Source organism: Sphaerodactylus townsendi, linkage group LG03 (assembly GCF_021028975.2).
Source record: "Sphaerodactylus townsendi isolate TG3544 linkage group LG03, MPM_Stown_v2.3, whole genome shotgun sequence".
NCBI classification, from domain to species: Eukaryota; Metazoa; Chordata; class Lepidosauria; order Squamata; family Sphaerodactylidae; genus Sphaerodactylus; species Sphaerodactylus townsendi.
The window spans coordinates 81886721-81905130 of NC_059427.1; the positions used below are offsets into that span (position 1 = coordinate 81886721).

Consider the following 18410-nt stretch of genomic DNA (forward strand, 5'->3'; position numbering starts at 1 on the left):
CTACATCAGAAATGGCTTAATAAGAATACACTGGAATCAGTACAGAGCCTTGCATCCACTAGATTCGCAGCTGGGTTCAAACGCCTAGATGGTCAAAGATACTTCAGGTAAATAACAGCATCTTCCACACTTCGTTCTCTGTTGGTACTCATTTTTGAAAGTGTGTGTGCTATCAAGTCACAGCTGCATTGTGACCCAGGTATTTCTTCGGAAGTCCCCCATCCAAATACTAACCAGGGCCTCCCTTGCTTAGCTTCTGAAAAGATCCAGCTAGCCTGGGGCTATCCAGGTCAGGGTATTGATTTTAACAGGAACAGCTGATTAGTGCCTCTGAAGAAACACTCAAGATAGAATAAGTTAGACATATAACACCCATCTCAAGCATTTCAGACAGACATTGAAACATATTTCCTTACAATGAACAAGGACAAGAACTGGGTGAGACCAGTAGCTCAGTGGCTTGATGCATGCTTTGTATGCAGATTCAGTTTTTGCCAGCTCCACTTAAAGGACCTTAAGTAACACAGTTGGGAAAGACCTATGGCCAATGCTTTGGAAAACCATCGCTTGTCAGGGCAAAACATATAGATGTACTAGAAGTCCAACTCATATTAAGGCAGTGTCATATATTTATAGGTTTTCCCATTTTTGCTAACATATGCAGTTTGGGGCAATTATTAAAATAGCCATCGGATATTTAACTGACTAAAAACGCCGCACCATCTCCCATTTTAATATGTCATTTAATCCAGTATTTTGAGTTTGAAAAACAGGTATAGTCATTACGGAAGGGCAGAATAAGATTGTGAAGGCAACCTGATCATACAAGCGTACCACCACAAGACAATGCAATATTTAAAGTAAATTTTAAAAATCTAAATTTGAATGCAGTAGACACAAAATATTGGAAAAATGACAAAGGCTCTGGCAAACAGAAAACCATGAACCAGGTTATCATAGAGAAAATGGATCCTCCTCAATTACATCCCTCTCTCAATAGCTTCTCTAGAGAGGACAAGTCATCACAAGTGCTCTCACTAGCATTGAAAACAATGCAACAAAGCAAGGCAACTAACCCTTAAAGGCTCCATAGGGTCAGAGAAGCAACCCTGGTTCCTCCCCCACATCTGAGCAGTCATGTCAGGATAGCAGATATCTGCACACAATGCCACAGAAGTGGCCAAGTCTACCACATAGACTGGTGGCCAGTGGCGTGAAGAGGCTAGGAGATCCACGTGGTCCCGGGGACTTTCCCCTCTTACAATGTATTTTGAGCCACACAAGACCTGGGAAGATAAAAGTTGTAGCAGAAAGGGAAAGCACTCAAAGAATAAAAACAAACCTAGCTGTGCCTTAGTCTTCCATTCTACACTCTTCAAAGACTAGTGTGACAACTGAACCTTCTTTGCAAACCAATGAGATCAATATTATGCAAGAAATTTTCAGAACACAAATCACTGAACACCATGGTCAAGCAAGCACTTAACAATTCCTGTCCCTAATTACCCCATATGAAGGCTTGCTTGTTTATTGTAAGCTATAAGGAACAAGATCAACCAGTTTACCCATAAAACGTACCACAAACCCCATGACATTTACTGCTTACATATTTTAACACTTTATAATGCAAACATCAAAGTTGCTTAAGTATCATTTCATTAGATGTCCATATCTGCCATGCACTACAACAACTTCTAAATCAAACTCACCTGGTGTGGACACACTTTGTATATTTTGCCTCCAGTCAAATGTGCCAGTGGCTGTTTGATATGTGTCCCATTCTGCACAAAATCATACAGAGCTAGCAGAGAAAGACAGAGCTGCTCCTAGGAAATATCAACACAACAACCAAGTAAAAACCAGAGTTAATTACGTGTAAATAGATGATTCAAACAATAATCTTCGGCCCTGAGGTGGACAAACTATGTCATCCCATATATTTGCCATTTTCTTTCACCCAGTTTGACACTGGAAGTGTTCTCAATATGAGAATATGCACAAACAGATTAATTTCAAACTGGCTTTCAACCTGGTTTTGAGACAAATACAGAACTAGCTGCCACAGAGATACTAGAAGAAAGACAGGGGAAGTATGTTTCTATTATATATCCCAGATCCGTGGTGGCGAACCTTTGGCACTCCAGATGTTATGAACTACAATTCCCATCAGCCCCTGCCAGCATGGCCAATTGGCCACATTAGCTTAAAGGCCTGATAAGCCCTCTCAAGGGGTTCTGATCTGGGTTGGAAAGCCTGCTGTAAGGTTGCTAGCTGAGGCACACACACACACACACCCAACCTGGGCTGATCTGGGCTGGTGAGCTTACTGGAGACCACCCCTTCCCACCCTCCACCCCCGGGCTCAACTCAACCAAGTCAGATTTATGTCATATTCAGCCCTATAACAAATGAGTTTGACACCCCTGTTCTCATACATTTGGTAAATAAAGCGATAAATGAATTAAAATTAAGGTATGCGCAAACTGAGCATCCCTGAGTTTCCTGACAGAAAAGATCCATTACCTTTGAGTCACCTTCATCCCAGGGAATACTGCACTGTGTCAAGAAATTCTGTAGCTCTTCCTTACTGTAAGAACCAATCTGCTCCATTTTACAGGTTTCATCCTGAATCAACCTCACCAGGATACTTGCGTTGCCTAAAAAGCAAGAGATAATTTTACCTAGCAGCTCTTAGAAGAGGACATTAAGTCACTTACAGAAGTAATTACATGGTCCTTGTTTCACACTGAAATTCTCTAATGAAGCACTTTCCCAAGTATGAATCCAAAGTGAATAAAATTGATATAATACTAATTGAATTAGGAGACCATGGGAGGCTACGTTTGACAATTGCCAAAAAGAACTTTCCCATTGTGAAGGTTCCCAGAGAAGTAGCAAACCTTAAGGTTTAGCTGCCCAACCATGTACAGCTTGTTGTCATGCAAAGATGTCAGGATAACCTTGGCAAAGATGGTACAAGTGTGCATAGGCTCTGTCATTGGGCTACAAATGGGATAAGGAATGTTCTAAATGCTACCACTTCCACACAGATTCTCACTGTGGGAAAGAGCTTTCCAGCAGCACTTACACAGGAGCCGGCAACACCTATACCACCCTTTGAAGACTGTACCACATTGTAGACATATAGTCATTTCAGAAGCAGGGACACCAATGATTCTGCAACACACCAAATTTCTTCAGAAACAAGTTACCTGGCATCATATGTGCTTCAAAGTTCTTCTCTCTCTCTGTGTTGACAACCACAGAGCCCCTCATCAGTGGTGGGAAAAAGGGGGCTATGATAGAGGCATCAAACTTTGTGATAGGGATGCTGGAAGGAAATGCCACTTGCTCTATCACTTCAGTCTCCATAGTAGACCAGAAATCTTCCACATTTACTTCACTAGATGCTAGGAACTCTGGCCAGGTAAACTTAAAAATGAAAGGGAGAGGGAAAAGAACAGAAATGTTAATCAAGAAGTTTATAAGATTATATGTAACTAGTTACTGCTCAAACCTAAAATTTAAATGGGTTCTCCTTTTTACTAGGAGGTTCACTTTGCTTTGGGTTCTTCTAGAACAGTGGTGGCGAACCTTTGGCACTCCAGATGTTATGGACTACAATTCCCATCAGCCCCTGCCAATTGTGCCCTTTAGCTGGCAGGAGGGCTGATGAAGAATTATAAGTCCATAACATCTGGAGTGTCAAAGGTTCGCCACCACGGTTCTAGAACATATTATATGTAGGTTAACAAAAATTAACCGTTGTCTTTAGGTTGCAAACAAGATGATGCCTCCAAAATTCCCTCTTTTCTTGTAGTAGAGGAGCAAATAAAAATACAGCTTAACACAGCAAACAGAATATTAGCATTAAAATCAACATTGGGAGGAACACAATTCAAGGTGCAATCAGATGGTACAATGCCTAAGATGTACTACCTCAATATTTTTCAGTGACAAAACATTTTCCACATTCCTCTGGGCTATCTCAACTTTGGGTGCAATGCCACAAATACCACAGATCATATCGTTATAGTCCCGGACAGTAAGGCATTCAAAGGCCCAATATCCATTGCACAGCAGCTCCTCAAGCTGATTCAGCTCCTCAGTACTCAGATTTTTCTCTGTTGGAAAAAAAAAGAAAAATAATCATATAACCAAAATACCTAAAGTCCCATTTATCTCCAATATTTGTGGGGTGACCAACAAGTCAGTGGCTTTGAAGTGGGATGACCAACAAGTCAGTGGCTTTAAATGGCCATCAAACCAGCTGTGTGACTACAGCAACTCTGAATCTGCAACCCAGATACTGCTGCACTATTGTCGTGCAAACAACCACCACTAACATTAGTAAAGGAAAAGGGCCGTTCTCGTTATGCTTTCTTATTTTAACAACCTATATATACAAATTTATTTTGAAGGTGTCGTGAAAACCTAAATGGCAGAATGGCTGGGCATATTCTTGAAAATAAATGAACAAATATTTCTGTGCACTTCCCAACTTCATGCCTTCAGACGAGTGTCACAAAATGTAGTCCCCAATGGTAACAGAGCAGAATAGCTTGTATGCAATGTGCAGCAGGCTTACCACAAAGCTTCAGTACCTGCTCGCTTTTTCCATGCACTACCAACTACAGGATATAAGCTGTCACCCCTAAGACAAAGCACAGTGAAAGTGCTATAGTCATTGTGATTTGGAAGCTATGACTGAGCCTCCAGCTAGTTGGCATAGTCCTCTAATTTTGGAGCCTGGCACTTAAAACAGAAGGAAAAAAAGTTACTGATCCTATGAAAACAATTTTATACTCTGTCAGCAGATCATCCAATGACAATCACCTTACAGAACTCTGTGGAGACTTACATGACGTGTACCTTGGAACCCTTCTAGTCACACTTGTCTCATATTGGAGACTATAGCATTGTATAATTATCATGGAGCAAACATTCAATCCTAATCACTACAGCATATCAATAGGCCCCTTCACCCACTGTCTTCCTCGCTTGGCAGAGCTTAAAAAAAATCAGCCCTTCTGAAAATAGATTTCTTCCTCAATAGATTCAACCAAGAATATTGTGAAATTACCAGTTTTCTACACAAAAAATGAAAAGGAAGCTGGGGACATTTTAGACATACAGGACTGTCAAAACTGCTGGGTAGGCATGTAAAAGAGGAGGAACCCCCCATCAAATATACAGGAAAGTTATTTATTATTTATTATTTATTTATTAGGTTTATAGACCGCCCTCCCCCGGAGGGCTCAGGTTAGATTACTCATTGTAATTGCAAGTCCAATTCCCAAGTTGTCTGTTCTTTAAACAAACATGCCCACTCCATCCATAACTTTAAACACTATGTTTTTAGTGGACTGATCACAATTGTTTCAAAGACTGAAGAAAGGGGAATATCAGTACCTGTCGGCTCCTGCACAGATTCCAAGATACTGCTGACGGCCACCTTAGGATCCTCACCAAGTTTAATATGATTTCTTATGGTGAAGAGAAGGTCCAGACTCACTAAAAGCTTGTTACCTACATTAAACAAGCCTGCCAGTTGGGGGAAAAAACAACAAAATAGCTATTAGTAGGAACGCAGACATACAGATCATAAGGCAGTGAAGCTGTACAGACTCTGCTACTACACATAATGGAACAAAAGATTTTAAAATGCACGTATCCCAATTTTACATCCCTCCCTTTAAAGCCCTGGGTTTCTACAAGTTGTTTTATTAATACACTCACCTGTATATATATCACTGAAACTATGGAGGGCCAAACACTGCACATTCACACACACCTTAAGTTGAGCAGTGACCACTTGCAACCGGTTAGCTGTCAACAACCAGCACTCCTGAGGGCCTGCAAGGGAACTGTAACAATGGAGAAGAGATTACATTAACCATGTGTGACATACTGGTCTCTAGCTTCTATGTGTCTATGTTGCAAAAACCAATGAACTGGAACCCACAGCAAGCAAACCAGAGGAGCTCATTGGATCTTGTGAGGGAGTAAAACAGCTGGTATTATCATGGGTGCAGTTTGTGTTGTGTAGAAATAAGATGATGGTACTACTAAAGGTATGGCTTGTGCTTTGTTTGTCTGATTTGGCTGTTGGATTCTGGTGTAAAATTTACGATAGGATAGGATATTTAATTTATGTACCGCTTGGCTGTTTGCTTCTGGTCTTAGGTTCTACCTTGAATGAGCTGAGGTTTGTTTTATCTGGTGTGTGTTTTCCCTTCTTTTCCCGTGTCTGCTGATTAAGGTAAGTAACCTGAGTTGAGCTGGTTGGGGCAGAGCCTGCAGTTACAAAGCTGTATAAATAGCACCACAAAGCAAGTGAGATTATGATCTGGAGCAAACGAATAGGAGGAGAACATAGGAAATTTGGAGGGAGTTTTCAGGGGAGTGCAGGAAAGACTGGACTATTTCCTCTAGTGATCAAAGCAACATGGTTGGTGAGGGGGCTGAGGTAGTGGCCTGCAATATCTTTGCCAAGTTTGTTTTCTTATATGAGAGTAATGGTAATTACACTTGCAGAAAGTGTTAAGTCAGTCGCTTTACTGGAGAAGAATATACAGGGACTTGAGGCACACTTATCCACAATTTAAGGCCGTTTCCGCACGAAGGCGGAAGCGGGCCGGAGTTAACGTTCTGATGCCCGACCCGGCGGCTGGGACCGTCCATGGGCGGTCCTAGAAAACAACTCAGGCAGCCAGCACGCATAGAGCACTGGCGCCCGGCCGACCCGGCATGTCCCGGAGCCTCCAGCGCGCGTCGCCGAGGCCTGGGGATACGCCCAGCCCTGGCCCTGCAGCGCCTGCTCCAGCCCGGCGCTGGGGCAGGCGCTTACGTGTCCCCAGGCCTCGGCCCGATGCGGAGAACCAGGGACAAGGTAAATAAAATACCCGGGTGGGGGAGGCGTCAGCAAGAAGCAGCTGCCGTTAAAAGCTTCGGCAGCAGCTTCGAGGCGGCGTTTCCCCAAAAAGAGCGCTTCCAAGCGCTCTGGGGAAACGGCGGCTCCGCAACGGGCGGGCGGCGCGAGGGCGGCCTGGAGACGGCATTTTTACCGTCTCCAGGCCGCCATTCATTGCCCGTGCGGAAACGGCCTAAGAAAGATGTAAACAAGTAGCAATGGGCTCAGAGGAGGGCAATAAAGAGGGGTCTGGAAAACCAAGTCCTATAAGGAAAGGTTGAAGGAGCTCAGTATGTTTAGCCTGAAAGGGAGACTACTGAGATTGATAAGATAGCCATCTTCAAGTATTTGAAATGCTGTCATATAGAGGACAAGAGCGTGGCGTAGTGGTTAAGTGCTTGCACTGCCACTCACACGGTCAGAAGTTCAAGCCCCCTGTGGGTCAGATATCCTGGCAGCTGGCTCATGGTCAACTCAACCATCCATCCATTCCTTGGTTGGTAAATGAGTACCTAGCTCATAGCTAGGGGGTAAAGAATAACCGGGGAAAGCAATGGCAAACTACCCCACAAAAGAGGCTTGCCTATGAAATCACTGCTCACAGTGGTACCCCAGGGTCGGACACAACTGAAGGGGAAACTTTACCGTTTTACCTTTACATATAGAGAACAGTGCAGAGCTATCTTATGTTGTCCCAGAAGGTTGGACCAGAACCAATGGGTTGAAATTAAACCAAAAGAGTTTTTAGCTAAACATTAGGGAGAATTAATTAGGAGTGGTTTCTTGGTAGAATAGGCCTCCTTGGAAAGTGGTGGCTCTTTTCTTTGGAGGTTGTTCAGCAGATGCCAGATGGATGATTCTGTGAATTTAGGATTATCGGGGGGCGGGGAGGATGGAATGACTCAGTGCTCAGCTCTCATGGCTCTTACTTATATAACCAGGGTAATGCCAGTTGCCACTTTGAGGACAGGAAGGAATTTTCCTCTAGGCCAGATTGGCCAGGGGCTGTAGAGGTCATTGGGCATAGAGAAGGGTCATTGGGGGGAGTGATAGCTGTAACAGTGGTTGTGAATTTCCTGCATTGTGCAGAGGGGTGGACTACATGACCCTTGAGGTCCTTTCCAGCTCTGTACTAGGAATGTGCATTCTTGGAACTTGGGATTCTTCTGAAACTCCACCCATAAAATGATCAGAATATAGAAACTGTAAGCTATCTCTGAAGACCTCAAGAGAACAGAGGTGGAACTAAAATCCTAATTTCACTGCACAAAAACCATACAGAGCATAGGGATGTAAGCAAAAAACACAAGTACAATTTTCTAAAAATTCAGTCTTGAACTAAGGAGAATTTAATGAAGATAATGAAGATTTCAAGCCAAATATTAAGCCACAGGCAATCTTATACATAAAGTCCCTAGAATAGATTCAGTTCTCAAAGTTGAAAAACTTACTTTAAGCCCCCTTTGAATAAGGGGCTGCTACAGAGAAGACACTGGGATGATGGAAACTCATAGTAGTTTGACCAAGAGGTTTGCTCAATGGTGACTGTCTCCTCATTCATGTTGGACAGGATGAGCCGTGAGCTGTTGAGTTCATGAATTAGTGCAAATACATCAGCCAGCTCAGATTCATTCTCTGGGATCTGTATTACTTTGCGTAGAAGCTGCAGAGTAGATTGACGCTGGACTTCTTTTTGGGACTGAATTAAAGGCTCATTGGTATTCAGCACATCTCTGGGGCCAGAAGTGACTTCCTAGGAAGAAAGGACAAATATCATTTTGATCCTCTGCCACAACACTAGTGAAATCTGAAGTATCACAATATTGGGGTAGATCCTACCCATATCCTGCTATTTCTGCTAAGGAAAGTTTTTTTCTTTCATTATTAAAATATTTATACAATAGCTCACCTTTCCTTTCAGCTAAAATATCAAGAAGAAGAAGAGTTTGGATTTATATCCCCCCTTTCTCTCCTGTAGGAGACTCAAAGGGGCTTACAATCTCCTTGCCCTTCCCCCCTCACAACAAACACCCTGTGAGGTGGGTGGGGCTGAGAGAGCTCCGAAAAGCTGTGACTAGCCCAAGGTCACCCAGCTGGCGTGTGTGGGAGTGCACAGGCCAATCTGAATTCCCCAGATAAGCCTCCACAACTCAAGCTGCAGAGCTGGGAATCAAACCCAGTTCCTCCAGATCAGAGTGCACCTGCTCTTAGCCACTGCTCTTAGCCACTATGCCACTGCTGCTCCATTCAATCAATCATTCTACCCAGGTAAAGGGACTCTCCCACTGGAGAAACAGCCACTTGTTGGTCGAAACCTCCACCTTATTGTCTCAACTCAAAAGTGAATGTACAGTTACTGCTACTTACATATGTAAATTTATCAAATCAAGTTAAAAGTTTTTAACCACTCTGGGAAGAGTGGTTTTGATGTGGTAGCCAAGAATGCCTTTAGCCTCCTGCTTAGACTGCTAAATAAGAAGCATGGTGCTATTGTTTGGAGCACCCTCTTTCTATTACATTCAGCTGGTTCCTTATTAAGATTCTGCTGATGTGGCTGTGCTATCTGAACTCCTGGAATACATTCTGACTACAGCAATGTGTTCTATGCAGGACTCCTCTGTGTAGTCAACCACTCAGATCAGACAACTCCAGTGCTGCGTCAACTGCACTGGCTACCCATTTGCTTCTGAGCCCAAATTGAAGTGCTGGTTATTATCATTAAAGCCTTCACCAGTTACATTCTGCAGGCAGATTTCTCTTTAAGGTGCACTCTCTTAGGAATGCCTACATGGGCTTTTTCTATGGTAGGTTCAGACCTTTAGAACAGCCTGCTAGAGTGGGTGAACAGGGTGCCCTCCATTGCTGCATTTAGAAAGGCAAGTAAGCAGCAGGAACAAGAGAGTGGAGAAAGCAGCAATGTAAGCAACAGACCAGTAACACAAGTGTGATTCTTGCCAAACATGATCAGACTGATGGATTTCTGTGCACCATGTTTCAGCCAATCACTGCTCTGTTTCAGTGGCCTGGGAATACTTTTTGGATTTTGTACAAATAAAAGGAACACCAGTATTTCTCTGTTCATGGCAGGAATCTGTAAATGAACAGTCTTGCAAGAAACCGTTCTGCCAATTGCAAATTGCTGCTTTGTTAAGCTGCAGTACTGATGTCAAAAGCAATGTTCACAACCTGAGTTCGATCACGACGGAGCTCAGTTTCAGGCAGCCTGCTCAAGGTTGACTCAGCCTTCCATTCTTCTAAGGTCAGTAAAATGAGTATCCAGCTTGCTGGGGGTAAATGTAGGCAACTGTGGAATGCAATGGCAAACTCCCACATAAAACAAACTCTGTCTAGCAAACGTCATCATTTACCTAGCTAAGCTACAATAAAAAGGTGCCTGCCCTGCCTGCTTTGTAACACTTGCTGCCTGCTTTTGTTGGGATGCTGCTTTTGTTGGGATGCTGAACATCTCCCACTGTCAGCCAGCCAATCATCTCCCGGAACTCCTTCTGGAACCTTGTCCTTCATGGATCACCAAACGTAAGCCTCTGGGCTCACACTGTCATGTAGCAACTTTTGGTTAAAAAAATTATCTACAGCAGCCAGTGATTCCAAGTGTAACAATAATACAACAAAGCAAAACAAACCACAACTCACCAGAGATGTCGCTGTTTTCTCAGTTCTGTCTTTGGCAAGATTGTAGCCACAGCTGGGGCAAATCCGTGGCTTGTGCCTATTCGTGTATATGTAGCTGCAAGAAGGGTTCTTGCACTTCCCTCTACCTCGTGACGTTGCCAGCCCCAGATCCTGCAGACAAACAGACCAGATCTTTATCTCCCTTGCATTATATGTTCCACGAGGCAACCAGATGTTTATGTCTACTTCCTGCTTTCCAAAAATGAGATCAAAAATCGTAAAACTGTTTGCTTCAGGGTCAGCTTTGATAAGAATAAAATATAAACCCAACAGAGGTTTCTAGTTTCGAAAAGGTACACGCTCCATCAGGGAGCCAAGGCAAATCTTGTTCAGAAAGGATTAACATCAAATAATATCATGCCTGTATATATCCCATTTCACTGCATTCCTGTGAGCTACCAGTGGGTGAGAAATGAAAACCACTTATGTCATCACACCAGCAATTGCAACATTTATGTGCAAATTAAACTGTAAACATGTAGGGACTGAAATCATGGCAAGACATAATCCAAGCGGACGTAGTGGGTGACCTAGAAAGTAAACCACAAGACATTCAAAGAATGGGTAGATGACACAAAGCTTTCTCTTTCAAATTCAGTTCAGGTCAATGACACAGTTTTCATCTTTAGACAAGCTGGTTAAAATCTGGAAAGCAGCCAGAATCTTCAAGAGCATCCAGTTGACCAGGCCTCAATTCACTCTGGTTGCTAAAGAAGTGATTCTTGCCTGTCAGGAACATGAGATAACCCATTTCTGACCTCCCTTGCACCCCATTTTTAAAAAAGATCATGTAGTGCAATCCATCTTGAGGAGAAGTCTAAAGGAGGGATACACAGAACGCTGAGACTCCTGGAATGCAAAGTCGCAGCTATGTGGATAACATAAGACACATGCCAGAGAAAGAGGCACAGCCAGTTTAAAGAGTCTATCTTCTTTGTTATTTGGAGCTGATTTCATGATCACTAGAAGGAAAAGATCTATGGACATAACCTCAGAAAAATCAGTTATATGTAAGGTCATCTGACTGATTTTCTGAAAATAATATTAAAAATACACAAGGTAAATAGCCAAATGCTTTCTTTGATACGGTGGGCAATTTGGATCTGGGTGACATGTGGAGACAAAAAATGGAAACTCAAACGAATATACCTTTTTCCTCAGAAAGACATAGATCTTTCTCAAGAATAGATATGATTTGGGTTTCCAGGGAGTTGGCATCTAAGGTCTCCAAGGTAGAAATGTTACCAAAGATTTTCTCAGACCATAATCCTGTAAGCCATTGATGTGCAAAAGAAAATCTATTTAAATATAATTATAAAATGACATGCACGAAGATACAAAAGGATATGCAAAGATGGCCCAAATTAAAAATTTCATGGCTAGGAAGAATTTCCATTGCAAAAATGAATGTACTGCCAAAATTATTATTTCAATGGAGCCCATGCAAGTCAATTGGCCATCCTGGCAGCCATTATGAGCATCACCTCTCATTGTTGCCCCAGGCGAATCCTGTGGTTCATTTCAGTACATCCCTCAACGTTAAGAGAATCCAATGCAAACCAATTTGAACATAGAACACAATGTTGCAGAACCAACAAAACTAATCTGGCAAACTGATGCCATACCCGGACAAGAAGACACTGACACAGTAAGTAAAATTACATTTTTTAAAAAAAACAGTCCTTGGAACACTGGCACCTAATATTCCCAGTCTCTCCCAAATATTTTGAGACCCTGGAAAATCCACATACCAAAATATCTATTAAATACTGATATTTTTCACACATTTATCCAGACTGGAAATATCTGAACACACATTCCCAGTCTAATGATTCTTACCAGGGTTACAGTGCAGCTGTACTTATAAGAAGGGAACACATCTGGCTTGACTTCCACCATTTTCACCTGAGATGTTGAACTGTTTGTGTTGCCAGGGAGCTTTGGATAGAGAACAAAGAGGCAAAAGAGAAATAAGTAAGATGTCTTAGTACCTCTCTCTATCTGATTGTTTCTCACCACTTCACTACTACTTCACTATTCACTTCATAATCCATATAACATACCTACTGTGTCCAAGTAGTTGTCTAAAGAATGGTCCAGACTATTACTGACACATGGTCCTGACCTCTCAATAAACCCTAAGGAACTGACATCTATAGGACAGAGACAGAGTATAGGACAAATACTTCAGTTATGTACCATCAGTGTATTTGCCTCTCGATTGATACTTGGGAACCAAATTCCCACTGCATACTAACATATGCATTTCAGGACAATAAAAGAACAAATGATTAGACAAAACACAGTTACCTTGTGCTCTTCTACACTGGCAAGAGGAGGCTGTCCCAGCTGCTTCAGAGTATTAGGTTTCAGTCCCGAGATTCTTATAGGGGAATTTTTTTCTTAGAGGAAGAACAGAGGCAGAAATGTTCAGCATATAAAAAAATGAACTGAAATGTTTAATTTTATACTCTAGCAAAAATGCATCTCTGGGCTATATTGCAGACAAACAATTTTGAAGCCCACGGCTAAGATCTCTGTAAAACAAAAGTATCACTCAGATGCTCTAAGGTCACATGCACTTCTTTGGCATGCACCACCTGTGGCTTTTCTGGGCAGTTTTCCCCAGCGTGGCACCTTCCCCCATATTTCAGGAATGTGGGCAAGGCCCTTATCAGATGAGGCTTAAAACAGCCATAATGTTGGATAAGCTGTGAGCCTCCATAAGGGGCAAGCTTCATGCTATGGGTGGAAGCAGAAGTGGGATCCAACCAGTTCTCTCCACTTCTCTAGAAGTGGTTACTAATTTTTTCTGAATGATGAGAAGGGGTTACTAAAGCAACCTCCCTGCCCAATAGGGACTGGAGGTACGTGTGTGTGGCGGCGCCACTGTTTGAATCCCACCACCATTGGAACCTGTTATTACATTTTTTTTGATCCCACCACTGGGTGGAAGTGGATGTGGCTCTTTCAGTTCACTGTTTAAGAGCTGCAGAATAAGTACCACTGCTGTAAAAGTTCTCTTACAGGGGTAGGTAAAACTAATGTCTCATGGTGTATTTACAGAACAGAAGGCCATGACGTTGTATCACTCAGGGAAATCATGCTTTAGAGCACTCAATTTCCAAAAGTTGCACTAAGACAGTAATTCCTAACCAGCAAACCTCTGGTTATACAGTTAGTTCTCATAGGCTTTACCATTATTTGAAAATGACTGTCGGCAACTGGGTTGCTCTATCTTGGTTTCTCTCGCCATGCCAAAAGGTGCAGGCAAAATTGCTCGCATTGGTCTTGCTGACTGCCCCAACAAAAAAAAGATGAAAGCTTAGGTCTCATATGCTCTTATAACCATAGCCTTTAGATTGTGCCAAGAACATCACCCCTGAAACGGCAAAAAAATGCAATTGATAACTCCAGAGTATATCTGTCAGCAATAATTAAAATCTGTCTGAAAGACAGTTGTAGCTTTGAAATTGATCAATCAATGTCTAAACAAGACATAGTGAAAAAAGACAGCCTGGAATCATAGGCATGTATACAGCTCTGCTAAGAACTTTTCTATACAAGCTGGAAGACAGGAGTGGTTTTAATTCTCTGATTCAAAATGCCCTGAGAAAAGCCTGAATGCCACTTCTATCTAAACTAAAATAGTAGTGAAACACCCCACCAAGTCTGACTTCAATCCTTCACAGAAAACAAACTTACCCTATTGTTTGTTTCATTGAAGCCGTTGGGCTTGAAAGCACCTTTGCAGAGTTTACCACTTCAGTGGATGGCTGGGCCTCCAGCTCTTCTTTCCCCTTCCCATTCTGTTCTAGTGAAGAGTCTCCGCATGCTGAGCTCTCCTGAAGCTGAATAACTGCAGGGGCATTCCCTTGCTCCTCCGGCTGGACGTTATTCGCAAGGATGTGAGCCTCAGAGATGATCACTTCTTCCCACTCAGTCTCTTGTATCTGCTCCCCAGCAGGAGCTGCATTCAATAGCTGGCTAACAGCTTCAGAGACCTCTAGGGTACATTTCGAAGCACCATCCTGGGTCATTGCTGCTCCAGAGGCTAGTGGAAGCTGAGTTCTCTTCGGTCCCAATGTTTTTATACCCACACTGGAATTTGGTTCAGATTTGCCTTTTGCCTGCTTCTCCTGAAAGTATAACACACAATCAATATCACATTCACTTCAGTTTAGATGTTCGCAACCCATCATGTTCAAATTTGGCTAGCAAGGCTGAGAAGTGCCGACATGAGAAATTAATGATTGACAGCTGACGAGCAAGCCCTAATGTTACAAAAAAGTATGTCTAGCCATTAACCCTATCAAGGCATACTATGTCTGACCCCATTGGAGCACACGTGTAGAAACAGACAGAAAACAAATTACCAATTTGTAACAGAGGATTCTGAAAAAAACATGTGGTAAAACCTTCTCCAAGGTGCTCTATCAGACACAAGATATAAAAAACCTGAAAAGGAAAAGTAGCAGCAAGAGAAGTTCTCACTATAGAAGTCAGAAAGACCCCCTCAAGGAGGCACAGAGCCAGCAAATAAACTCTCTTGATAAATAAAACAAAGATCAAAAGGATTCAATAAAGTCGGAACACAATCAAGAACACTGGCTTTTGTTATGCCATTTGATTACAGTTTCTCCAACACACACACACACACACACACACACACACACACACACACACTTCAGGGGCCCTTCAGGTACTCTCCAGTTATAAGAAGCTTCAACACACATTTGTTCTGGTGGTGCTGGAAGGGAAAAGGCAAGAAAGAATGCGCGTATGCTTCCACATGCATGTCATGAGATCCAAACCATTATGCTCCAGTCTGCAGAAGGCCCTTTTAAGGAATAGAATCACTGCGGCATATGTCAGTTAAGACCCTAGTAATATTCAGAACCAATTCTAATATTACCTACACTTGATGAGGAATTGTTTAAAGCAGTCTATGAAGTGGGTGATCTATGCAGAAATGTCACAGAAACATTTGGCTCTTCAGCATCTTTCTCTTTTATTTTTGGCATGGTCTCCCATATTACCTGAACATGGTAAGACTATGCCTGCTGTAGTCTAAACCAAACTACAAGATTACTGGTAGACATGTTCTATGTGAGACCCTGGGCTTCTCTGTATGCTTGATGGACTCCTCATCTTCTTGGCAGCCAATTAACAAGCACTGGAATCAGTCTGGCCATGGTTCTTCTGCATATCTGCCCTCCCTCTGCATTTTCACAGTTTTGAAGCCAATTTTTTTTCTGTGCATGCTTTCAATAGGATTTCCAGGAGAGGGCATTATCACTGGTGTCATCAGTAGCTTCGAAGCACTCCCTCACATTTTATTTTTTTGTGCATTTTTATATTGAAATACCATCACAGTTATGGGTTTTCTGAATTCCCAGATTTTATTTTGAAAAAAATGTTTCTAGTCCCTTCCCTCACATATCTCTTCCGGGATATACTTTTTCTTAAAATGAAAGCTGAGAATTCCGAGAACCTACTAAACCTATTGCTGTAACAGTATATTGATATCAATATTTTAGTGCTTATTTTTCCAAAATAATTAAAGCAAAGCCATCTGTCTTCAAGGTGGAGAAGGAGTGGTTAAATGATGACAACAGCCCAATCATCAAAAAGTGAACTGAAGGTTTGTGGGGATGGGCAGGACAAAGAAAACAAAAGGAACTTTCAGGAAAAGACGGGGAGTAAAAGAATTCGTTTGTGTGCTATCCCTTTAAGATGCCATTTTGTGAGCCTTTTCCTTGCCTGCATAAGCTTCTTGCCTTGTATTTGTAGAATTCCAGAGCGTTTTTTGAGATTTGGGGGAGCTTAATCTTCTGAGCATCAACTACAGAAGACTCAGGTAACTGCAGCATGAGACTGTGTAGCATAGAAGGACCTATTTGTCTATGTACTGGGGAAAAATAGGAAATAGCAAAATTTGGTGGCCAGGAATCATTTCAACAGGGTGAGTGAGAACAAAGCGGGTGAGTCAAAATGTTTTAGCAGATTTGTGCGGAAAGGGCCAATGTTCCCTTGTGTGAATGAAGAGCACACGTGAGACTATATCCAGCGACTCCCTCTTTGGTGGTTGTAGATTGCAGGGAAAGATCATCCATGATGGATAAAGGGGGGGGGGGGAGATAGGGATAGTACAGTGCAGTCCTGAGCAGAGTTGAACCCTCCTGGGACCACTGCAATCAATTGACAAAGAAAGGTATAACTCAGTTTAGGATCAGAAAAGGAGGTAAGGTAACCAACGCAAAAATTTTGTGCAGAAATCAGGAATAAATCAAAATGGTATGCAGCAAAGCTCCTTGTAACAGCTCGGAGAGATTATTTTGCAAAAATTAATCATATTTCAAATTATGAACACTGATGAAGGACATCCTAAAGCAATTTTCCATTTGAAAATTAAAAATTAGTTTTTACTGACAACCACTGCCTGTCTAAAAGTTCTGCAAGTATGGGGTAAATATTTTCCATATCCTTCCTGCTATGCACATTGATTCAGAAGCTCCACCCTGTCTCCAAAAATGTTGTCATCACTTCCATGCTTTCATTTTCCAGATTAAAAAGCAAAGCAAAAAAAGCTAGATGCACTTTTCGAGTATCTGAAACATACCTTTGGGATCCATTTTCCACCCAGGAAGTTTCCACACAGAGGGCATTTTGGTGGCTTGTGTCTGGTCACATAAGTGAAGGAACAGCCAGGATTAGAGCAATTTCCATGGCCTCTGCGAGTGTAAGTAGTAGTCTAAAGTGACAGGGGATGCATTACTTTACAGAACAAAGAATTTACAGCCAAAGGATATAAACATTATGAGCCCCCACACATACCCAAGAGAAATTACATGATTTGCGACAACTGAGATTTTCTGAAAGTTAAGTACTTTCCATAGAATGGAAAAATTCAAGATTTGATTGTGGAACAAAGAGAGCAGAATATCTAGCTCCTTGATACTGCAGGCTATATGAACAATCTATCTGAAACAGGTTTATTTGGCAGGAGGTGGCAGTGGAAGAAAACATTGCTTTTTTCACTTAATAAGTAACCCATTTGGTCAGTTAGTAAAGCAGCCAGTTATCCCATTGAACAGGTTTCCATAGGCGGGGGTGTTGACCAGGTGTGTGAACAGATTACTACCAGGTGCTGGGAGTGGGAACAAGCCTGAATTAGTAGGACAGGGTCACAGGCACTTCATAGCATTCTCTGGACAGAAACCTTATATGGGCATCCCCAAATGCAGCCCATGCTACCCAGAGTTTCTAGGAGTTTACTGGGAATAGATACTCTTGTCATTTCCACTTCAATTCCACTGATATGCTTTATAATAGCTCATTTTCAACCTCCATAAACAAAAAGCTACTGAGCCTCTGACCATCACAATAAGTTTGATTTGCATTGCATTAAAGCAGCCTTGCTTCACATCTTAACCACTTGAGCAGGAAGCAGAACAGGAAACAATTTCTTTTGTTTTGCTGTGTAGACAGATAAAAGAGGCAGAAAGTAACCAGTTCCCCAATTGAGAGCCGGAGGGGAGCTAGAAAGCAGGCTGCATATGCTTTTTTTCACCTGACAACCAAACAAGGGAAGGATCTGGTCACAGATCTGTAGCTTGACAACAGGAATCTTCCTATCTTCTTTCTAGGATTTTTTAAACTTCAAGGAAGTCAGCTCCCTCACAGCTTGGGATTTTGTGCAGACCAGAATTGGCTGAATTCACCTGCCAATTAACTTAGCCCATGAGATCTTACGGAACGCCATTTCTACAAAGCCACGACACAAGTTGCTGTGAAGCATCAA

The 18410-nt window shown here is 42.2% G+C and overlaps 1 protein-coding gene across 1 annotated transcript in view; it reads right to left on the reverse strand.

Moving 5' to 3' along the window:
* HMGXB3 (HMG-box containing 3) overlaps positions 1 to 18410 on the reverse strand; it is a 30513-nt gene that overhangs the window by 1851 nt on the left and 10252 nt on the right. Inside the window, exons 6-20 of the mRNA XM_048487370.1 lie at positions 17229 to 17360; positions 14312 to 14745; positions 14146 to 14173; positions 13805 to 13904; positions 12917 to 13008; positions 12446 to 12544; positions 10568 to 10717; positions 8365 to 8666; positions 5740 to 5867; positions 5413 to 5544; positions 3940 to 4124; positions 3213 to 3432; positions 2524 to 2657; positions 1710 to 1826; positions 1077 to 1286 (exon numbers count right to left, since the gene is read on the reverse strand). Coding sequence (XP_048343327.1) covers positions 1077 to 1286; positions 1710 to 1826; positions 2524 to 2657; positions 3213 to 3432; positions 3940 to 4124; positions 5413 to 5544; positions 5740 to 5867; positions 8365 to 8666; positions 10568 to 10717; positions 12446 to 12544; positions 12917 to 13008; positions 13805 to 13904; positions 14146 to 14173; positions 14312 to 14745; positions 17229 to 17360 — 2463 coding nt within the window. The remainder of the gene's footprint in view (positions 1 to 1076; positions 1287 to 1709; positions 1827 to 2523; positions 2658 to 3212; positions 3433 to 3939; positions 4125 to 5412; positions 5545 to 5739; positions 5868 to 8364; positions 8667 to 10567; positions 10718 to 12445; positions 12545 to 12916; positions 13009 to 13804; positions 13905 to 14145; positions 14174 to 14311; positions 14746 to 17228; positions 17361 to 18410) is intronic.